Source organism: Aedes albopictus, chromosome 2 (assembly GCF_035046485.1).
Source record: "Aedes albopictus strain Foshan chromosome 2, AalbF5, whole genome shotgun sequence".
Lineage (NCBI taxonomy): Eukaryota > Metazoa > Arthropoda > Insecta > Diptera > Culicidae > Aedes > Aedes albopictus.
This window is the reverse complement of record NC_085137.1, coordinates 221,791,635-221,816,439: the sequence shown is the minus strand read 5'-3', so window position 1 is coordinate 221,816,439 and position 24,805 is coordinate 221,791,635. Positions and strand designations below refer to the sequence as shown.

General features: G+C 40.1%; 1 protein-coding gene across 5 annotated transcripts in view; it reads right to left on the bottom strand.

Annotated features, from left to right (window-relative positions):
- LOC109411260 (nucleolar protein 4) overlaps positions 1–24,208 on the bottom strand; it is a 217,872-nt gene extending 193,664 nt beyond the window's left edge. Inside the window, exons 1-5 of one of the 5 annotated variants that reach the window (XM_062851178.1) lie at positions 23,351–24,208; positions 22,982–23,135; positions 15,340–15,437; positions 15,151–15,279; positions 14,275–15,081 (exon numbers count right to left, since the gene is read on the bottom strand). In XM_062851178.1, coding sequence (XP_062707162.1) covers positions 14,275–15,081; positions 15,151–15,279; positions 15,340–15,437; positions 22,982–23,135; positions 23,351–24,046 — 1,884 coding nt within the window. In that variant the 5' untranslated portion in view covers positions 24,047–24,208. The remainder of the gene's footprint in view (positions 1–14,274; positions 15,082–15,150; positions 15,280–15,339; positions 15,438–22,981; positions 23,136–23,350) is intronic. The other 4 variants (XM_062851177.1, XM_062851181.1, XM_062851179.1 and 1 more) reach the window with 4 other exon arrangements.
- Between the last annotated feature and the right edge of the window lie 597 nt (positions 24,209–24,805).

Sequence of the window (24,805 nt, the reverse complement as noted above, 5' to 3'; positions counted from 1 at the left end):
TCCGGCTCGCAGAAAGCTGATCGGCTAAAGGGGAAGACAAAAGCATTTGTGAACCCCCACTCAACGGAGGATGCACGACAGGATTGGCGCAAAAAAGGAACGAGCTCCGGAGGCGATACGTCTGATGTCAGAGTAGACCGACCATGTGTAGTCTGCAAAACACCTGGGCACAAACCGAGAGACTGCGATTCGTTTAAACGTAAAGGCCTTGCCGATCGCTGGAAGGTCGCAAACGAGTTGCACCTGTGTAAAAGGTGTTTGTATCCGCATGGACGATGGCCGTGTAAGGCTTCGGCGTGTGGCGTGGATGGCTGTCAGCACCGGCATCACCGTCTTCTTCATCCAGGCGAACCACAAGCAGAAGGCACAAGAACCGTCACGGATACAATCACGGGAACGGTAGCTGTTCACCAACAGTTGCGCGATAAGATACTATTTCGCATAGTTCCAGTGTTGCTGCGCGCAAATGGAAAATCGGTGCAAACCTTTGCCTTCCTCGACAGTGGTTCCGATTCGACACTAGTGGAAAGTTCGATCGTGAAACAGCTAGGACTAGTTGGTCGGCCTGCTCCACTCTGTATGCAATGGACAAACGGAGTGAAACGAACAGAAACGGCGTCGCAAGAAGTTCAACTCTACATTTCCGGAATAGATTCAACGAAAAGCTTCGTACTGAATGGAGTTCACACAGTTCAAAGTCTGGACTTACCTCGACAGTCATTGAGATTTGAAGAGGTTGAAAGGGATTTTCCGCATCTCCGAGGGCTTCCTGTGAAGAGTTGTGAAGACGCGTCACCGCGTATCCTAATAGGACTGGACAACGCTAAGGTTAAAAACACTTTGAAGCTGAGAGAAGGTAAACCCGACGAGCCAGTAGCTGCCAAAACAAGGATCGGTTGGGTTGTATTTGGACGAAATCGAGGTTCTGACGAAGATAATCCTCATCGTGTTCTCCACTGCTGTAGCCGATCCAGTGATCACGATAACGAACTGCACGAACTAGTGAAAGATTTCTTTCGTGTTGAAGGAACAGGAGTATCATCGCCTAACGCTCTTGACTCAGCCGACGACCGTCGCGCTCGGGAAATCCTTGAGGCCACTACAGTTCGTACTCCGGGTGGGCGGTTCCAGACGGGACTGTTATGGAAATACGACCAGCTGCAATTTCCCGACAGTAGGCCCATGGCGGAGCGTCGTCTACACTGCCTGGAGAAACGGTTGCAGAAATCACCGGAACTGTATGACAACGTGAAGAAACAGATCGTCGCGTATCAGGAAAAGGGCTATGCGCATGTAGCCACAGAACAAGAGCTAGCCGAAGCGGATCCACAGCGCGTGTGGTACTTACCATTGGGAGTCGTCGTCCATCCAAAGAAGCCGGAAAAAGTGAGAGTAGTTTGGGATGCGGCTGCGACAGTCCGAGGCGTTTCTCTCAATTCCGTGTTACTAAAAGGACCTGATTTGCTAACATCTCTCCCGGCGGTACTTAGTCGATATCGCCAGAGACAGGTGGCCATCGGTGCGGATATAAGAGAGATGTTCCACCAAGTATTGATTCGCCCGGAAGATCGTCACGCGCAACGGTTCCTGTGGCGGGACAGTCCTTCGCTTCCAATACAAGTCTTTGTTATGGATGTGGCTACATTCGGATCGTCGTGCTCTCCGTGTTCACTGCAATTCGTGAAAAATTTGAACGCGGAAGAACAAGCGGATGAATTTCCGAAGGCGGCCGAGGCGGTGAAGACAAGCCACTACGTCGATGACTATTTGGACAGCGTGGATACAGTCGACGAAGCAGTGCAACTAGCGGAAGATGTAAAAACCGTTCACGCCAGAGGAGGGTTTGAAATTCGGCACTGGCTGTCAAATTCATCGGAAGTAATCGAGCGAATCGGAGAATGCAGCAGTGAATCAAGTAAATGTTTCCTGAAGGATAAGTGCAGCGGCACAGAACGCATCTTGGGAATGACTTGGTAACCAACGGAGGATGTTTTGTCGTTTTCAATTCAACTACGTGCTAATCTGCAGTCTTTGATAACCGAAGCTGTAGTTCCGACGAAACGGGAGGCCTTGAGTCTCGTAATGAGCGTCTTCGATCCTTTGGGATTGGTAGCTGTGGTTCTGGTTCATGGGAAAGTGCTGCTTCAGGATGTGTGGAGAGCCGGCGTCGATTGGGACGAGACCATTCCGATGAATCTGCTCGTCCGCTGGAAAGAATGGATTCAGACGTTGAAACAGCTTGAAGTCATTAGAATTCCTCGTTGCTATTTCTCTGGCTACGGTCAGCAATCGTATGATTCGCTGGAATTACACATATTCGTCGACGCCAGTGAATCAGCATATGCAGCTTGCGCGTATTTCCGAGTGGTAGACTACGGCGTAGTTCGTTGTTGTCTTGTGACGGCGAAGACAAAAGTCTCTCCACTTAAACCGCTATCCATTCCACGGCTTGAGCTGCAAGCTGCAGTGATGGGAGCACGCCTTATGAAAAGTGTCATTTCTAACCACACACTGAAGATACACCGAAAAGTGCTCTGGAGCGATTCCACTACGGTGCTTTCTTGGTTGAGATCCGATCCTCGGCGCCACACGCAGTTCGTGGGATTCAGAATCGGAGAGATCTTGGAAACTACGGACGTCGAAGATTGGAGATGGGTCCCGACGAAATGTAACGTCGCAGACGAAGCCACCAAATGGGGAACCGGGCCCAACATTGAATCAAATAGCCGGTGGTTCAAAGGGCCAAAGTTCCTTTACGAGCAAGAAGATTACTGGCCTCGGCGTGAACTACCATTAATTGAGTCAACAGAGGAATTGCGAATTGTGAATGTGCAGGCTCATGTCAGCGTAGATCAAGTAGTCAACTTCCAGCGGTTTTCGAAGTGGGAGCGGTTAATACGTACTTTCGCATTCGTACGACGCTTCTACGAAAACTGTCAGCGGAGGACAAGGAATGCGCTAACATATTCTACCTCACACTTTAGTTTCGAAGAACTGAAGAATGCGGAGTTCGCTGTCTGGAGATTGGTTCAGCTAGAAACATATCCGGACGAATTTGGCTTGCTGCTGAGAAACTGCCATATCCAACCGGCACAACAGCAGAAAGTCAAGAAAAGTAGTCCACTCTACACCAAAGCTCCAATGATCGGTGAAGGAGGACTCATTCGCATGGAACGTCGTATGCGACACGCAGAATGGATTTCCAACGACGTGCAGTTTCCAGTGATTCTCCCAAAAACCAACTATGTGACATTTCTTCTGGTCGATTGGTATCACCGCAAATTCAGACATGCAAATGGAGAAACTGTCGCGAATGAAGTTGTGCAGAAATACTCTATTCCGGCACTACGAGCACCGACGAACCGACGTGACAGTGGTGTTTCAAAAGTGTCCCCCCTAAATTTAACGGTCGACCAGCGAAGCGAGCGAACGCTTCTGTCAAATCAGCGCAGACACGAACCTTTTCCTATATGAACACACGGGGGTTTGGTGTCAAGCTATCAAAACAACGCGAACCGTTATAGAGGCGGCGGTAGTGTTCGGCTATTTTTCATCATGGCGTCGGGGACAACAAATTTGAATTTATTTGTTCTAGCTGTCACGTCGGTTCGTCGGTGCTACGAGTATTAGTGAGGTCCGTTCGTGCTCGCTGTAACTGGTGTCGTGTCTACAGGGCGAAACCGCAAACGCCACCAATGGGACCCTTACCAGCATTGGCGTATCTAGGATTTTTTCCTAGGGGGTGCCTAGGGGGTGCCAGTTTCATTGGCTTCCATGTTGCTTTTTTTGTAAGAAAAAATACCGATCCACCCTCAATTTCTTAGTATAATGATATACTGCATCGCGGGAAAAATGAAATACATGGAATTTGTATTTTCAGTTTGAACTTAACTACTTAACAATCATCGCGACAACCCCTGTTTTGTGAATTGAAAACAATCAGGTCCATTAGAACATTTTCGAAGCAATTATTAGACGCGTAAATCTCGGAAGCTATAAAATATCCACAAATTTGCGTGTAACTTGTATTTATCGTGACATCCTCCTTGTTTTATTGCATGATAACAACCCTTATAAAAATAGTTTTCGCGAAAAAATTTAAGATTTATAAATAGGGTATCGCGCCACTTGGGCGGTGGCTTCTATATTCGTCTGTTTTCCACTATAATTCAGTCAATTTTGAACCATTTGACTTGAAATGTTGTACACGGGTAGATACTATACCTATCTTACCACATTCCACAAATTGTGTGAATTGGTTCACTGGTTTGACTGAGTTATAGTGGAAAACAGACGAATATAGAAGCCACCGCCCGCCCAAGTGGCGCGATTCCATACCTTAAATTGCAAAATCAGGATACGTAGTTGCATTTTTGGTTTGGCCACATTAATGGCTAAAAAGCGTTTTTTAATTGGTTGAATATTACCACTTGGACATGGAAATACTTTTACAGAAAAATTGTGAGTATGATTCTCAAAACTACAAAATTCGCACTCGATTATCCTGAGTTCCGTTCTGAAGCTTCACTAACATATTATCAATCCAGTTGAAACCCGGAATTTGATGCGAGCAAACTTCGATTTTTCTCATCGGGATTACTCTTCAGGCAATTCCTTTGGGAATTCTTTTAGTGAAGCCTTTGGTAATCCATTCGACAATGAAAAAATTTTCGGCATGTCATTTTTTGGACTTTTATTATTTATGCTATTCGGTATTCCCTCGCAAATTCCTTCGCCAATTCCTCCGAAAACTGCTTCGGAAATTCTCTCATAAATCGCTTCTATAATTTTATTGAAAATTCTTCAGACAATTTCTTCTAGATTTCTTCACTTTTTATGTAAGGAATTCCTGCAGCAGATAATTTCGAAAACCTTCGGTAATTCCGATGTTACTTGCATTGAACTTTTTTTTGGGAATATCATCAGCAGTTCATTCGGAAATTTTGGAAACTTCGATTATTGGGAACTTCTTTCGTAATTCCTTTGGAAATTGATTCGGAAAATTTCTTAGAGATTTCCTTAGGGAATTTATTTGAAAAAAAAAATCTTTGGCGTTTCTCTAAAAATTCTGTCAAGGTGATTCTTTGGCTAATGAACTAATGAACTAATGAACTAATGGAGTTCTTTTTAAATTTTCTTCAAAAATTCCTTTGATGGTTTCGGAAAATTATTTGAGAATTTTTTCAAAATTTGTTTGATTTTTTTATTGAATATATTTCGGCAATTTATTTTGAAATTGGATTTGGCCAATTTCTTTAAAAAGTCGTAATATTTTCTTCAGGAATTCCTCTGATAATTCTTATATGAATTTTTTTGGCAACTACTTTGAAAGCTCCAGCAATTTCTTTGGGAATTTGTAAGTATTTTTTTCGTGAATTTCATAGGATATTCTTTGACCAAGACCAGTTGAGAATTACTGATTTTCAAATTCAGCAATTTTTGGAATCAATTAATATAAATACAATTGAATCATGAAGAATTTCAAAAAAAAAAAAATCACGATAAATTTGCTAATAAATTTGCAAAATAACTGAAAAAGAAATTGTTGAAATAATTTTAAAGGAATAGCCATGGAAATTATAGAAAAAAAAATCCAAAGAAATTACTAATGAAATTCTAATGAAACTTCGGCAGAAATTTTCAAAAAAAAAAACAATCATGCCGAAGGAATCCTCAAAGAAATGACTATACTACGGTCTAGCGAATACGGAGTCGTAGGTTCAAATCCCACCAGAACGCAATTTTTTTTTCGCAGATTCATCTCTCAATTTGTCAATTCTGTGCCTTCTAAGTAATTACAAGTTTTTCCCGTACATTCCTATAGGATACCACTAGAGATTTATCTAGTAATACCTCCTAGGATTTCTCTGGAAATTACAACTATTCCCGAAATTCGTTTAGGGATTCCTCTAAAGATTTCTATTGGAATTCCTGGAAGAAGCCCAAAAGGATACCCAGGAGTTAAACCGTGATAAATTTCTATAGTAATCCACGAATCAAAATTCTAGAGGAATTCCTGGATGAGTCTTTAGAAAAATCACTGGAAGAACCAAGGCATTTCTGGAAGTATCCTAGGAAAACTTCCTAGAAGAATCCTAGCAATAATGCCAGGAGTAATCCCTATAGGGATTCCTGCAGGTATCACAGTGAGAGGAGCTAGGAGGCATTCCTGAAATATTAGCAGCAGCAGGAATCGCTTATGGAATCCCAGGAGGAGTTCCTGGATGAAAGTCAAGAGGATTTCCAAGAAGAGTCCAATAAGAAATATTTGGAGAAATCCCAGGATAAAAAACTTTTAGGATTTCCAGGAGGAAACACAAAAGATACTTCTGCAAGGCTCCTAGAAAGATTTCCTTGAACAAACCCTGTAAGTTTTTGAATGAAACCCTTGAGAATAATTTCTAGAAGAATTCCTGGAGGTATTACAGTTGGAAATTCTGGAGGAGTCCTAGGAGGAATTGCTGGAAGAACCCATTAGAAATTTATGAGAGAATCCTTGGATAAAATATCTTTGATAAAAATTCCTGGAGTTATCACCGGAAAGGTTCTCAAAAAGTCACAGGAAAAATCTCAAGAGGTATTCTTAAAAGGACTCTGGGGTGTGTCATTGTAGAAATCGCAGCTGAAATCCTAGGAAAAATAGCTGGAGGAAACTATATAGGGATCTATAGAGAAACCCTATCAGGAATGGCTAGGGGAATCCAAAGAAAAAATCTTTAGAATACCTAGAGAAGTCCCTGCAAGAACCTCTAGAGGTATTCTGGAAGAATCTATAGAGAAGGCCTTGAAGGAATTGCAGGAGGAATATCTGAAGGAATGTCAGGAAGATTTCCCGGAAGAATTCCAGCTATAATGCTAGGATAAATTCGTAAAGAATTTCTGAATGTATCATAGTAAGAACTTCTGAAGGATTTGCTGGAAGAACCGCAGAAGGAGTTGTTTGAGGTATTCTTGGAGGAAGGCCAAAGGGAGTTTCTTCAGGAATTCCATGAAAAATTTCTAGTGGAATCTTCGATAAAATCTCTGGAGGAATTCCCGAATGAGTGCTTAGAGAATTCTCTGGTAGGACAACCAAAGAAAATTCTGTAAGAATCCCAGGAAGATTATCTGGAAAGATACCAGCAAAAAAAGCCAGGAGAAAGCTCTAGAAGATTTCGTAGCATAATTTCTGAACTACCGTCAAGGCACCATTCACCGTGGGGGCTCCATTCACCGTCTGCCTTCGAATATTTTTTCATTATTTCCAAATTACGATTGAATGATATGACAATTTCCCTTCAATTTCACCAATACAACACTAATGTATTGTTACCATGGCAAAACGCTCATTAGAAACATTTAATCATTTTGACACTAAAGTGTGTTTACATGAAGCGGGTTTCTGCTCGTTCACTGCATTCATAGTGAAAAAACTAAAACTGCGCTAAGGTGCTTTAAGCGATAAACTAAATGTAGTAACGTTTTTATTCCACCAAGAAGCAATTAAATTCACATATCAGGTATGTATTTTGCATTACCGAAGTAAGTTTAACAAGAAAGTACGATTACTCGTACTTTTTAATTGAAACAAAAAGGCACGGTAAATGGGTACCCTATAAATCAATGGTCTCCATTCACCGTGCCCTATACTGTCCCATATATCTAGAAAAAAATGAAAATTTGAACATTCGTTTTTCTAATAAAATCTTGCAAGTTATTACTTGAAATGAATTTAATCGAAGAAAATTCCCTTGGCTGGGTTGTTTTGATCATTTTTAAACAAAGTAGAATAAAATTTCTCATACACGGTGAATGGGTCCCTACTACCACGGTGAATGGTGACCTACCACGGAATTAGGCTACCCTACTACCCTCTACTAATTGTACTATATCACCAAATTTTGTGAAAAATTTTCTACTTCTGTGGATATTGCTTTAATTTTAACCTATAGTGAAGGCAATTAAAAGCGGCACCAACAGTGTTTATAAGACTGGTGTCAAATGACAGCCCTTATTTGCCCCGAATCCTCTTAGATCCACGGTGAATGGTGCCTTGACGGTACCACAGTTAGAATTTATTAAGGAAGAATAGCAGGAATTGCTAAAGGAATCCCTGCTGGAATATCTGGAGCAGCGCTTCCCAAAATCAGATTTCGTGGCGCCCCCACGTGACGCAGGCTCGCTTTTTCTACTCCTTTTAGCGAGCCTGCAAGAGGCTGGTGCGTCGCGAAAACGGAGTTTGGTAAGCGCGGATCTGGAGGAATTCATAGAGTTCCGGGAGGTATCATAGAAGTTATTTCCAGAGAAATCGTAAAATCAGAAATGCCGGAGATATCCTGATAGAAGTTCCTCTAACAAATGCCTGGAGTTCTCCTTGAAAGAATCGGTAAAAATATACTGGAGGAATCCCTGGTGGAATCGCAGGAGGAATTTCTGGAGGAATCTCAGGAAGATTTCCCGAAAGTATTGCAGCAAGTAAGTATGCCAGGTGAAATCGCTGGAAGTATTTCTGAAGGAGTCCTAATGGGAATTGCTTGAACAATTCCAGCTGGAATTCATGGAGGAAGGCCAACAGAAGTTCTTGGAGAAATCCCTTGTGGAATTTCCGGAAGAACCTCTGAAGAAAGTCCTGGTTATATCTTGAAGAATCACCGAACGGATTTTTAGAAAAATCCCAGGGTGATTTTTTGGAAGAATTTTCGAAAGAACTAGAACCCTAGTAGTATTCCTGAAGGTATCACAGTGAGAATTTTTGGAGGAGCTCTAAAAGAAATTGCTGGAATCCTAGCCACAGTTCCTGGAGGAAGACCGATATAAGCTCCTGAAGGAATTTTATGAAAAATCTCTGGAAGAATCTCTGAACAAAATCTCTGAAGGAATTCCTGGAAGAATCACCGGAGGAACTTCTGAAAGGATCCAATAATCCCACCAGGAAATCCTGGAAAAAATCTAAGAGAAATTTTTAAAAGAATCCCTAGAAGAATTCCAAGAAGCACCATAGTAAGAATTCCGAATGAAAGCCTACAATAATTGCTGGATCAATCTCTACAGAAATTTCTAGAATGTGCAACCCTATAAGAACTGCCTGGAGAATTCTGAGAAAAGTTTATTAAAGAAATATCGGAAGGAATCCATAAAGAAAGCCTAGAGAAATCACTGTATAAATAAATAAAGGCATTTCTGGAGGAATCCATGGAGAAGTATGTTGATTGTTCTTACCCATATCCAAAACGCCAAAACGTACAACAGGTATATATATAATTCTGGGTGTGTTTAAGTTTTATGCTAGGTGAGTACGACTGGAATATATTGATTCCGGAATGCTGGCTTTCTCAGTCTTTTCTAAATTTGTCCTATCCTTGTAGTTACCCCTTGAAAAAGGCTTAATAAAAAGCCGAAACGTCGGGAAAAGCAAAACTTGCCGTTTTGATTTACCCAAGACTGAGAAAGCCAGCATTTCGGAATTTAAGTTTTATTCGAATGTGCCATTGATAAATATTGGAATTTATTGTGCGAAATTTTAAATTTTGGTGACTGTCATGGAAAAATTCTAGGGGGTGCCAAATTTGTTCTAGGGGGTGCCAGGCACCCCTGGAACCCCCCCTAGCTACGCCAATGCTTACCAGCTGTACGGCTAACCCCGTACGTACGTCCTTTCTCCTTTGTCGGGTTGGACTATTTCGGGCCAATTACAGTGAGGATTGGCCGAAGCAATGCAAAACGATGGGTAGCACTCTTCACATGCTTGACGGTTCGTGCGATACATTTGGAGTTAACTATGAGTCTTTCCACTGAGGCTTGTAAACTGGCCATCCGGCGCTTCATTGCGCGTAGAGGAGCACCGACCGAAATTTATTCCGACCAAGGCACGAACTTCCAAGGAGCCAGTCGGGAACTTCAAGAAGAGATCGCCGTCATCAATGACTCTCTTGCGGGAACTTTTACGAACGCAACGACGCAGTGGAAATTCAATCCTCCTTATGCACCGCATATGGGAGGTGCCTGGGAAAGGCTTGTTCGGTCCGTCAAAGCGGCTCTAAATTCCACAGGGGTGAGCAGAAATCCGGACGACGAAACATTGATGACGGTATTAGCAGAGGTAGAGGGTATGGTGAACACTCGCCCACTAACATATATGGCGTTGGAGAATCCGGAGCAGGAAGCCCTAACTCCGAACCATTTCTTGCTCTTGAGTTCTTCCGGTGTACATCAACCAGCAGTGTCAGCAGCGGACCCTTGCATGGCGTTACGATCAAACTGGAATCTGGCACGCTCGATGTTGGATCGGTTTTGGGCCCGGTGGATCCAAGAATACTTACCGGTTATCTCGAGGCAAACCAAATGGTTCGGCAATGTCAGAACCTTGGAAGTCGGTGATCTGGTGATCATAATACAAGATAACATCCGGAACAGTTGGACAAGAGGGAAGGTGGTCCGCGTTTATCCTGGAAAGGATGGCCGCGTTCGCAAAGCAGACATACAAACTTCTGCGGGTATAGTTCAACGGCCGAATGAGGCTTTTGAAAAATCCCTGGAAGAATCAAAGGCATTTCTGGAAGTATCTCAGGAAAACTGCCTAAAAGAATCCCAGCAAGAATGCCAGGAGAAATTCCTAGAGGGATGTTCCTCCAGAATTTCTGGAGAAGACCTAGGAGGCATTCATGAAACATTAGAAGCAGCAGGAATCGCATATGGAATCCCAGGAGGAGTTGCTGGATAAAAGTCAAGAAGAGTTCATGGAGGAATACAATGATAAATATTTGGAGAAAACCCAGGAAAGAATTCCTTCAAGAATTCCGGGAGGTATGACAGTAAGAATTTCTGGAGGAGTCGTAGGAGGAATTTCTGGAAGAACCACAGCAGGAATAGCTTGGGAAATCCAGCTGAAATTCCTGGAGGAAGGCCAAGAGGAGTTCCTGGAGAAATCTTATTAGAAATTTATGAGAGAATCCTTGGATAAAAATTCCTGAAGAATCACCGGAGAGCTTCTGAAGAAATCACAGAAAAATCTCAGGAGGTATTCTTAGAAGGATCCTAAGATGTATCATTGTAAAAATCTCAGATGAAATCCTAGGAGAAATTGCTGGATGAAACTATACAGGAATTTCTAGAGAAACCATATCAGGAATGCCTGGGGGAATCCAAAGAAAAAAAACTGGGAATACCTAGAGAAGTCCCTACAAGAACCAGTAAAGATATTCTGGAAGAATCTAATCAGAATGCCCTGAAGTAATCCCAGGAGGAATTTCTGAAGGAATCTCAGGAAAATTTCCCGTGAAAATTCCAGCCACAATGCTAGGATAAATTCGTAAAGGAATCACTAGAAGAATTTCTGGAGGTATTGGAGTTGTTTGAGGTATGAGGTATTCTTGGAGGAAGGCCAAATTGAGTTTCTGCAGGAATTCCATGAGGAATTTCCGAAGGAATCTTTGGACAAAATCTCTGGAGGAATTCCTGGATGAGTCCTTGGAGAAATCCGTAGTAGAACATCCAAAGGAATTTCTGCAATAATTCCAGGAAGACTGCCTATGGAAAGATCCCTGCAAAAAAAGAGGAAAAAGCTCTAGAAGAATCCGTAGCATGTAACAAAATAATAGAAAATTAATTATTTCAGAAGGATTAACATATCACGATACACTGAACCTTACAAATGCACAAACGAGAAACATCACAAATTTACACAGCACAACACAGAACATGAATGTGCCCTGTTATCCAGATGGATAGCTTCTTCCGATAACAGGATGACGAGGTTCCATGTATTGGTTTTGGTCCATCAGTCATTCTGGAATTGTATTTTAGTTGACAGTTTACCTTTTAGTTCACAGCATTTGTTGCTGTATTCATAGCTTGGTTTTGTCTAGGAAAACTTATCCTAATCGGGCATCCCGTTTCGGGGTTCGATACTTGAGTTGAAAGGTTTATATCTCTAGTACTTTACCGCTGCCCGAAATGGCCTGAAAGTTGGCAATCAAAGTGGGGTTGCATTTCATGGGCCTCTATTTTTCCAGAACCCTATAAATGTGCATCAAGTTATGGGAATATATACAAGTTGAAATAAAACATACAACACAAAGAACGCACGAATAATAAACTTATACCGCATTAAACAATTATTCTGTCTTACACCACATTAAACAAATATTTATACCAGTAACAAGCATAGTTTCTCAAGTACCAAGGTTAGAATTTATGCAGGAAGAATAGCTGGAAAACCCGCAGGAATTGCTTAAGGAATCCCAGCTGGAATATCTGTAGGAATTCCTAAAATCCCGGGAGGTATCATAGAAGTTATTTCTAGAGAAATCATAGAATCAGGAATGCCGGGGTTATCCTAAGGGAAGTTCCTCCAACAAATGCCTGAAGGAATACCTACAGTTCTCCTTGAAAGAATCGGTAGAAATATACTGAAGGAATCCTTGATGGATTCGCAGGAGGAGTTTTTGGAGGAATCTCAGGAAGATTTCTCGTAAGTATTGCAGCAAGTAAGTTTGCCAGGAGAAATTCATAGAAGTATTTCTGAAGAAGTCCTAATGGGAATTGCTTGAAGAATTCCATCTGGAATTCATGGAGGAAAGCCAATAGAAGTTCTTGGAGAAATCCCCTGTGGAATTTCTGGAAGAACCTCTGCGGGGAAGTCCTGGATATACCCTTGAAGAAATTTCTGGAAGATTCACCGAAGGAATCTTTTTTTTTAATCCCAGGGAAATTTTCCGGAAGAACTGCCCTAGTAGAATTCCTGAAGATACCACAGTGAGAACTTTTGGAAGAGTTCTAAGAGAAATTGCTGGAAGAATCGCAGCAGGAGTTGCTTGAGTTGCCAGCCGTTCCTGCCGAAAAATTTGGTTTCTAGAGCAATTGGTAAATTTTTGATAAATCAACGAAAAAAGCTTCAAAATAAGGCCATTTTTAAGGCTCTATGAAACATCACACTTTTAGGTGGATTGATACTTTTAAGAATCTCAAACTCATATTCATCATATAATATAGTATTGGTAGTAGTATCAACCTTGACCAGAATTTTATTAACTTGCTTTGTTGTCGATACGGAACAAGTACGATTCCCTTTACCCGTTCTCACCCTTCCGAGTGAGAATGGGTCATTTTTCATACACTTGCAGTTTTAAAGAAAATTGACAAACTTCAAATATTTTTTCATCATTTGTGCATGCATTACCAAAGATCACATTTCAGTAACCGAAGGACTTTTTCACTCAAAGAAACAAAGGTTATTAAACAATGAATGTGGAAGTATCCATTTTTCACCCATTCGCACCCCCAACGACGGTGAGTTTTTTTACTTACAGGTATTCTACTAACAAGCTCAAGTTCATCATCAGGAATATTCTTTTTTATTCCTACTGAAAAAAATCCTGAAGTTCTTGGAAGAATTCCAAGATTTGTTCAGGACACCTAAAACTACATGATTTTTCTAGCTGTGTTGAATAATTGGAATCAACGTAAACGACAACCTTAAAGATCGGTGAAAGCCATTCAAAACGGCAAACCACAGCTGCATGTGAATTAAAAACAACCCAAGAATAGGTTTTATAAAGAGTAGAGTACCAAGGGATAACGGGTAAGAAGAATGATATCAGAATCCGAAACTAGAATTATTGAAATCGGCCTAAATGTTGTTAAAAGTAGAAGTAATTTTTGTAGCACAAAACAGTATGAAACAGAATGACATGCGGACATTTCATGGAAGTGTCTAAAACATTCAGATTAAAAAAAAACACTGTTTTCTACTACCAGGAAAGTAACTGGCTGACATATAAAGCAATGATAACTACTAGACAGAAATAGTACTTCCAGACCTACGAATAGAATGCACATCAGCGACGACATGAAAATGTGGAGCCTCAAGACGAGTGGAGATTATGAAAATAGCGGCAGATAGAATTGTAAGGATGCTGGACAGGACGAGCTCCCAGTTGAACTTCCAAAAGAGAGCATTGAGCACCTGCACGAAATACTACACTTTATTCTGTTGGAGAAATGATAGTGAGGACATAATCCTGCTTTACGGACGTTTCTGTTTCTTTGCAAAAATTCCAGTCATACCACTGCTGCGAATATCATAGTTTTCTAAGGAAGTTGGCTAGGAATAAAGTTAGCTCTTACTCACTTGATTTTTTTTACCTAGCCATGAATCTAATTTTGCCCGCTCTTTCTTCAATTATATCTACGGTATGCTAAAATTTTCAGAAAATATGAAAAAGTATCTCATTGTCACCATACCTTATAGAATATATATTGCAACATAAATCCCAAGAACATTTTAAGACTACTCACCATATTCAATGCGTCGTCGTCCGTTACACCCATACTCCTGGTCAGGTCCAAATAGGTGGAAGTAATCGGTCTCGAATCATTCCCATCAATATCACTATCACTGTCACTATCTTCGGAATCATCGTCATGAGTACTGTTTAGTTTGATTTTTTCACTCACATCACCAGCCTCACACACTATCAATTCTTTCGACGATTGGTCTCCTTCATTGAACGAACGTTCCCTATCTTCGATACCAACCGAAACCATCTCCCCATCAGGCAGTTTTCCATTTTCAGCAAAGACACAGTTTTCATTCGAGGCACTTTTACTCACATATCGGGAATTGGCCACAGACGTCTTATCAGACTCTGGCGTTCCGGTCAAATCCACCACCGGTTCTTCCTGTTTCTCTACTTCCTTGGCCACCCTTTCACCCACCGCACCACCTCCGTTCTTCTTCGTTGCATTATCGTAGAATGTTTTCAGCAACTGATAGTACATCGCACCGTCCCGTTCACCGTTTTGCACTTTGTAATAGTCTATCAACTTTGAATAAACTTCTTCGCTATTTAATCTATCGAAACTTGAACTACCATCACTAAAACTATTCGGTAACAAAGATTGCGGACTGGAAACTCTTTTGGGTAGGGAACATTCCTTGGTTTCCCTATCATCGAAAGATTCATCAGTCTTCGTCGTTAGCGGGCTTTCGGTCCGCTCCGTTTTGGCTGGCGAATGGGGTCTCAACGCTTTGGAACATTGGCTGCACAGGGACAGGAACTTTGTTACCGCTTCCCGCGGTAGAAATGCATACGTTTCTGTAATCTGAAGATTGTGGACGACGTTAATTGAAATCGAAACGACATGGGAAGCTAATTGGAATGTTATAGTTACCGTTCTGTACGTTCGTTTTTGTCCAGCGTGTCGACTTGAACGACTGCCCAACGAAACGTGCACGCCGTAAATGATGTTGAAAAAGTTTTCAACAACAGCCACCTTTTTGAATGGCTGAGAATCGGTTTCCTGAAATGAATCGGGATTTTTAGTTATCTACATTGTCCAACTTAACAATTAACCACAAACCGCCGTATTCGGAGCAAATAGTAGACAGCCATCATTTTCTTCCTGATTATGGAAAGCGAAAATATCTTGAAATCCTTCCGGCTTTGATGTAGTGAAACCTGTCAGAATGAGATAGTATGAATACAATTTTAGAAATGTTCGGTAGTGCATATTATTTAGTTCATAAAATCCTCGAATTTCTGTGGATATCGGTTTCTGATGGCATCGTCTATGGAGCTCAATATTCGAAATCCAGTATCAGGTACCAGGCCTAAATATAAACCAAAAGCAGTGGTTGTTGGAGAAAACTCCGAAGAAATTACAGGAGAAATTCATGCAGATATCCCAGAAGGAACCACCCAGAAAATTCCGGGAGGAATCTCCGAAGTAATTCCGAGCGGAATCCTCAAAGGTTTCTCAAGAGAAAACCCCGAAGGAGCTCCGAGAGGAATCCCCATAGGAATTCACGAAGAAATTCAAGAAGGAATCCCCGAAGGAACTCTAGAAAAAATCACCGAATCAAGAAGGAAACCTCAAAGGAATTTAAAGAGGAATCCTGGAGGAATTCCATGAAGAATTCAAGGAATTCCAGGAAGAATTTACAAAAAAATCAAAGAGTATTCCTCCATAGGAATCCCAAGAGGAAATTCCAAAGTAATTCCAGGAGAAGTAATATCAGGAGGAATACCCGAAGAAATTTCAGGAGGGGATCTTGGAGGAAGTCTAGCAGGAATCCCCGAAGGAACTCTAAGAGGATATCCCGGAGGAATTCCCAGAGGAATCTACGACGGAATATATTATATATATATCAAGTGATATATATCAAGAGGAATCCCCGAAAGAATTTCAGGAGGAATCTATGAAGGAAGTCAGGAGGAATCCCCAAAGAAATTCCAGAAACAACTTGCATAGGAATGCGAGAAGGATTCCTCGAAAGATTTCTGGGAGGAACTATCGAAAAAAAATCCTAGAGGAATCCTCGAAGAAATTCCATGAGGAACCCCTGGATGAATTTGAAGAGGATCTTCGAAGGAATTTTAGGAGGAATCCCCGCCGCAAGAGTTTCAAGAGGAAATTCCGAAAGAACTCCAGCACGAATCCCACAGCAATTCCAGCAATAATGAACCAAGAAATTCCAGCAGGACTCCTCAGTCCAGTGGAAAATTCCAAGGGAATTCTAGCAAGGATCCCCAAAGGATTTCTAGGAGAATTCAACGAAAAATATCCAAAGGGTATCTCTTAATGAGTTCCAGGAGAAATTCCTGAGAGATTTCTAGGAGGAATCACCGAAGGAATTCCAAGAGGAATCCTCGAAAGAATTCCAGATGAAAATCTTCAAGGAGTTCCAGTAGGAAACTCCGAAGGAATTCTAGGTGGCATTCCCAGAGGAATTCCATGAGGGATCCCCGAAGGAATTCTAGAAGGAATCTCTTTAAAAATTCGAAGAGGAATCACAACAGGAATTCCAAGAGGAAACTACGAAGTATTTCCAGGAGGAGCTCACGTAGAAATTTCAGGAGGAATCCCCGACGGAATACCAGGAGGAATCCCCGAAAGAATTACAGGATAAATCCCCAAAAGAAGTCTAGGAGGAATCTTCGAAGGAATTCCGAAAGAATTCAAGAAAAAATCTCCGAAAGAATTTCAGGAGGAATCCCTGAAGAAATTCTAGGAGGAATTCTACGAGGAATCTTCGTATTAATTCCAGGAGGAATCCCCGAATCCAGGAGGAATCGCTGAAGAAAGTACAGAAAGAATACCCGACGGAAGTCCAGGAGGATTTCCTGAAGGAATTCCCGGAGAAATCCCCGAAGAAATAACAGGAGAAATCTCTGCAGGAATCCCAGGGCGAACCCCTGAAGGAATTCTTGGAGGAATCCTTAAAGGATTTCTAAGCGGAATAATCGACGAATTTCCAAAAGGAATTCATAGAGGAAACCCCATAGAAAGTTCAGATGAAATCTCCGAAGAAATCTCAGGAGGAATTCCCGAAGGAACTGTAGGAGGAATCTCCGTAGGAATTGTAAAAGAAATCATTTTAAAAAATCCAGGAGGAAACCCCGAAGGAATATCAGGAGAAATCCACGACAAAATATCAGGATAAATCCCCGAAAGAATTTAAGGAAGAGAACTCAAAGGAAGTATAGGAGGAAACTCCGAAAGAATATCTTGGAAGAATCACCGAAGTAATTCCATGAGGAACCCCCGAAAGAAATCCAGGTGAATTTTTCAATAGAATTTAAGGAGGAATCTCCAAAGATATTCCAGGAGGAATTCTTGGAGCAAGGAAGTTTAGGAGGAATCCGCGAAGAAATTACAAGAGAATCCCAGGAGGAACTCCCCAAAGAACTACCGAAGTTCTTTCGGGAGTTCCCCCTGGAATTCCTGGAATACCAAGTGGAATCCTCGAAGCATTTTCAGCGGAATCTCTCAAAGAGAATCTTTCCGGGTAGGGGAAAGGATTTGTAAGAGCAATCTTCTAAAGAATTCCTGGAGGAATTCCAGAAGATAATCCTGGAGGAATTCTTGTAGAAACTTCAAGAATATCCTGGAGATATACCTGATTATAATCCTTAGGAAATTATTGAAGGAACTCCTACAAGATTCCCTGAAGGAACTCCTGTAGGAATTACTGAATGAGCTTTGGCAAAAATCTCTGATGTAACTCCTGGAGGCATCCATGAGTTCTCCTGGAAAAATCTCAATCTCAATCTACAATCTGAAAGAACCCCAGGAGCGATAAATGGAAAAACTCCTGGAGGAATCCCTATTAGAACTTTACGAGGAATCCCCTAAGGATATCCTGAAGGAACCTTAGAAAGAACTCCTCTATACGAATCCTTGAATAAACTTCTGGGGGGAATCCCTGAATTCTTCTGGAGGTATCCTCGGATCCTTACATAAGATTCTCTAATGGAACTCATGGACTAATTTCTGTAAGAACTCCTACAGGAATGTATAAAGGAACTTCAGAATGAATCCCTGTAAAGCTCCTAGACTAATTTCTGAAGAACTCCTGCAGGAATTTCTGAAGAAGCTTCTTACGGAATTCTCTATATGTTTTTTTTTTTTGCAGAAATCACTGAAAGAACCCTCCGTGAAGAAATTTATAGAAGAAGCCGTGAAAGATTTTTCGAGGCAACCGATGGAGAAATTCCTGAAAAAAACCCTGGGATTACTATGTAAATATAATTCCTGGAGTTAATTCTGAAGGGGGAACGTCCACAAGTTACGCCACGCTTTGAGGTGGGAAGAGTTCCGAAAAGTGTGATTATTTCACGTCCTTTAAAATTCCTTATAAATAAATCATTTTAGGAGGTTCTCCATAGAAATTCTTTGGAAAATTTATGAAGGAACTTAGAGCAAACTATTTCTGAAGCAACATTCGGTTTTTTTTTAAGAATCCGTGGAGCAATTCCTGATATAATTCGAAACTCTTCATTTTCTAAAAATGAAACGCTGTTAGAAAGTGTGGAATCCATGGATGTAAGTGATCTGAAAGATTCACCAGATAAATTTCTGAAATAATCTATGGAGGAGTTTCTTAAGCATGGAAATTTTTCTAGAAGAATTCATGGTAAAATATTCTTGGTAAAAATATGATCAGCGGCGCGCCGGGTCAATATAACTAGCGGCGGCGGCGTGGAAAAATCGACGGTGACGGCGGCACGGCGGCGCACACGTCTAGTTAACTCTCTACATCTCGATATTGAAGGGACCATAGAGAAAGGGGAGATCAAATTCAAGAATCAATTTGTAATGCACACTAGATTGAAAAATCGCCCGTAACTAGGAAAAACCGTCAACAAAGAGATATCACTTCGCCTTCCCAGCAGAGCTGCCAGATATACAGATTTATATGTATTTTACAGATTTTGAATCATTCATACAGATTGCGTTTTGTATGAAATACAGATTTTTTAACTACCGAATAACGTATGGGATACAGATTTTTTTAAATAATTTTGTATAGGATACAGTTTTTCTAAAATACTCATACAGATTTTTCAATAAAACATCTGACAGTCCTGCTTCCCAGAATGTTATGCACCTAAGAAACAGATCTAGCAACCTGTAAAAAGTGGCATATCGACATATGGAAAGATAATCTGGATCATAAACATGCAAGATCGCATCGAGCTAGAGAGATATCGAGATAAGGAGATATTGACATGTACAGGGGATAGACAAAATGATCGGGACAGGCAAAATTTTCACTTTTCAAAAAATGTTCAACTAGCTGTAACTTTTCAAAAAGTGCATCAAATATTCTCAAATTTTTACTGTGAGTTCATCAACTAGTTGTGTGTCAGTGGTCAAGATCGGGCTATTCTCCACGAAGTTATAAAGATTCTTGGAAAAGGTAAAATTATCCGATAGGCAACTTTGAGCTGTTATATCTCCGGATTCAATGAACCGAATGCAATGAAATTTTGACCATTTATGACTTATATAATGAGCTATGAAAAACCGTTAACTTAACTTAAAATTCTTAACACGGAAGAAAATTATTGCGATTAGATTATTTTTCTAATAAAACACAAAATTATCCAAAACTTCAACATCGTATCAAAATTTAAGATGCAAATCATAGTTCATTTAATTCTCCTCTAATTGACTTATATATAAATGTGTTTTGAAGGAAAGTAACAACATAGCCGCCAACAAATTGAAAAAGTAATGGAAGACATATTAAAAATAGACCAATTTGCTAAAAAATCGTGAAGAAAATAAAATCGCTATAACTTTTTCTCTTGTTAAAAATTTCTAGTTAAGTCAAATGTTTTTTAGAGTTCATTATATAAGTCATAAATGGTCAAAATTTCATTGCAATCGGTTCAAATCTGGAGATATAACAGCTCAAAGTTGGCTGTCGGATAATTTTACCTTTTTCAAGAATATTTATAACTTCGTGGAAAATGGCTCGATCTTTCCCAAATTTTGACCACTGATACACAACTAGTTAATGAACTTAAATTTGAGAATATTCGATGCACTTTTTAAAAAGTTACAGCTAGTTGAACATTTTTTGAAAAGTGAAAATTTTTCCTGTCCCGATCATTTTGTCTATCCCCTGTAGAAAGGTAAAATGTATGCAGATTGCAGGGACCGACCAAACTATCGAGACAGGGAGAGATATCGAGATGCAGAACATCGACATACATGTAGAGAGTCGACTATACGTTCAAAAGACACCAAAACCATTGTGAGATATACAGAAAAGTCCAGCCAAAAACATAAAAGTTTTGATTGCCAAGGCAAGAAAAACACAAGAATGCTCGAACTACACCCCGTCTAAAGGCGGAATTGGGTATTAGAAGGTTAAGTATAGAAATAAAGCATGAAAAGTTTACAACTCAAATACAAAGTAATCAGTTAAACGGTACACGGTGTGTTGCGTAGAACAACTTTATAATAAAAAAATAAGTAAGTCTGAAATTTTGCCCTATGATACTTTGGGCCATTCCCTTCAATTTGCTGGGTCGGTGGAAATCATCCATCGGGGGGTCTAGAGCAAAAATTTTTTTTGAAGGTTTTTCATGCAAAAACTGTTAAAAGCGCATATTGTAAATTATTGCATCTCCTACAAATAGTCACAACTTTTTTGTCTATGAACCATAAAATTTTCAGACGTTTCGAAGTAGTATGCTTAGATGACTGTGTGAAAATTTCATTGAAATGTGTTGAATGGTTTTCAAATAATACCAAAACTATCAAACGCATTCTAAAATACTAAGCTTAGTAGCAAAAGTCCAACAAAATATCTATATATATTTTTTTTATAAAATAATACATGAAAAATATTTAATTCTAAGCCTTGAGCGGTACTGTGAAAAATTGTTTTTCAAATGATGAACAGATACATAGTCAAATGCATGAAAAGAAAACAAACACACACTGCCATTATGTAGCTTTTCAATAAAGTATTAATTATTTATTTCAAGAACGTGGTTTTGCGTATACATGTTCACAAGTACAAGTATGCCTCTATTACGTATCCTATAATAAACACAATTATCATGATTGCTGAGCACGTCGGACTTTCCCAAAAAAATATTGAAATGTTAATTAGTAAGCCAAGAAAAGCACTCGAGGATTGGGAAACATCTCTGTTTTGAGGAAACTAAATAATTTTGAAACTAATGTTTACAAGCTCAAAATTAAATAGTATTTCACCTTAGTCAAACAATAAAAACAAGTAAACTCTGTTAAAGACCTCATTATAACATTGAAGTTGTGGGTATGAGTCTACATTAAAACACTGTCTTGATTGAAGAACACAATAACGAGAACTGAATTCAAAACAGAATTCAGTTGGGCAATATTCGATCAAAGGCAACTTTACGGTACTAAACATAGTTTCTGGATTATTCCACGATATTTGACATAGCAGCTAGACCTAAACTTAAGTTTGTCTTTGAATTCAATAGTAATATGATGCTTATTGCTTATGCCACCATTTATTAACAAATAACTGATAATAAGTACTGAAAGAATAGTTGAAAGAACGGAGTATTTATTGAAAATGTTTCTACATTAATCATGAAAATAGGCTGTTCAGCATAAAGCCTAGGATAAACAATTCGATAACAATGACTTAAATAGTCTTATCGATTTGTATATCATATTTAAAAAATATTTTCTGTGTAATTTAAGACCTCCAAGCATGAGGAAGAGTGATTGATCATTGTTATGGCGTTGTTTACTAGTAGAATATTTTCAATATAAAACTATATCTTTCGAAAAAATAACAAACCGTTTTTTTTGTAATCCAAATTATTAGGTCACGCTCCCCCGAAGCCTTTCGCTTGCAATTTGATATTTAGATAAGACCTTAAGCATTAAAAAATGGAAAAAATAAACATGTATACGTAAAACCACGTTCTTGAAATGAATAATTAATACTTTATTGAAAAGCTACATAATGGCAGTGTGTGTTTGTTTTCCTTTCATGTATTTGACTATGTATCTGTTCATCATTTGAAAAACAAGTTTTCACAGTACCGCCATCATAATGACTCAAGGTGCTTAGAATTAAATATTTTTCATGTATTATTATATAAAAAATATATAGATATTTTGTTGGACTTTTGCTACTAAGCTTAGTATTTTAGAATGCGTTTGATAGTTTTGGTATTATTTGAAAACCATTCAACATATTTCAATGAAATTTTCACACAATCATCTACGCATACTACTTCGAAACGCCTGAAATTTTTATGGTTCTATCTTCAAAGACAAAAAAGTTGTGACTATTTGTAGGAGATGCAATAATTTACAATATGCGCTTTTAACAGTTTTTGCATGAAAAACCTTCAAAATTTTTTTTTGTTCTAGACCCCCCGATGGATGTTTTCCACCGACCCAGCAAATTGAAGGGAATGGCCCAAAGTATCATTAGGCAAAATTTCAGACTTACTTATTTTTTTGTTTTAAAGTTGCTCTATAAACACACCGTGGGTAGAATGTAGATTTGCAAGATTTTTTTTCTAAACGCATTCAATATTTCGCGGTAGCTCGTTTTATAAGGTCAGATGCTTTTCAAGTTTGGCGTAATCATTCGACATATCGCATGCTATTATTAATCTTGCTTTTATAGTGAGTACAGGTAATAACAAAGGCTACAAAACTCAATACTTGGCATTGCATAACAATGTGTTACCTTTTGTTTTCACCCAGAATCGAAACTTGGAACTATCTGGGTTGTTCATCTCCTGTCCCTTCAGAGCTTTAATAATCCGGGCTTGCTTCTTCAAGGTGATGGTTTTCGTTTTCGCTCGATCGCCGTACGTTCGAATCACCCACGGTTGAAAAATCTGCGACGACGCATTACGAAAGAATATACGTAAACAAATAAGTGCAACACGTCACAACACAATATCGATGCCTTTCCATATAGAAAGCCAACAGCAGTCCCAGACAAGCGGTAAATACTGCAAAAACTCCTACGGCGTGCAATAATAGTAATAAAAAACAGAAGCAAAAGCAAAACACCGAAAGCACTTGAACTGAATAATAAAAGTCTATTTACTTCGAACATCTGATCACGTGTGTAGTCGTATTTCGGTCGTTTCCGCCGTGGCGAATCATGTTCGTCATCGCCACCGCCTCCGCCTTCCTCCTGCACTTCCGGCTGTCTCATCGACCTGTTGTTGCCACTGCTATCCCGTGTCCCTCGGCTGGCATACGGCGAACATTCATTCAAATCAGCTGATCTGAACGACGACGAGCTCAACGACTTTTCACTTTTCTGCTGTGCACACTGTTCTTTTCGTGCGCCCTCACGACCACCCACAACGAAAGGATTTTCCCCGTCATCGCCACCCACCGCCGCCACGCCCGACACCGCACTCGTTTGTCTTCGTTCCGAGCTCGACACCAAGGACAACAACGACGATGACGACGAACAGGACGAAAGCGATGATTCTTTGCGCTTTCGTTTGTTACGATGATGTTGCTCTTGGAGGGCCTGCTGCCGCCGGAGAAAGTTGGGTTGTAAACTGAAATTTTCCAATATATTTTCCCCGAACAATGCCGAAGACGATGACGTCGGCGAGTGGTGGGTTTTATCCGTGTTGGTAAACGGTTCTGACGACAACATTTTCCGCAGAGTCGATTCAGTTCGATTTGCGCCAAAAATATTCAAATGACCGTGTGACTCCATTCGATTTTCGCGAATTTCTTCTCCCGTTGAGAACGGACGACCGAACAATTCGAAACTACTCATCTGACCGGTTTTCTATTCCGGGCAGTAACAATCAGCTAACAATCCACCCACAACATTAAAAACTAAAATTTGGGAAAACCAGCAAACGTAACTACAAAACACAACGAACGAACAAAACTTAAAAACGACCGTTCTAGCCTCTAAAGACCCGCATTGCAAACTGAGATGACCATCGTCCAGAAAAGACCCATTCTCCTGAAGAAACTGACCCCGCATCCGAAAACTCCGAAAAAGAAACCGGAAAACCTGATTATGTCTCAAATCAGGAAAGGAATCATGCCGAAAAAAAAAACAACTGTCAAGGAACGTGAATTTGAAAGTCTCAAAATATTCCCCCAATTGGTGTCCGACCATTTACTTGTAAGTAGGGGAATTTCCCCTCCAATGCAACAACAGCGATGTGCGGTAGTGTTGGTTGAAAAAGTAAAAGGACCGCGCTAGCTGCCGTTCGTCCTATGGGTGTGAGGAGCTGTTTGAGTTTTTCCGTGCAGACACCGACCGGTGTGTTTTTGTGTATGGTTTGGTGATGGGTGGTGGAATAGTGCATGAAATAATTAACCGCATCAACAATACACAATGGTCCTGGAGCCGAGTGTTCAAAAATATTATTGGACAACACGTAAGCCTGGCTTACTGGTTAAGCCGAGGTGAAGAAATCGACCCTAAGGTATTTTTTTACACTGGAGATACGTACCGTGTAAAAAAAACGTGTAAAAAACCGTGTTAATTCTCGAATCCGTGTAAAAAAATACCGTGCTA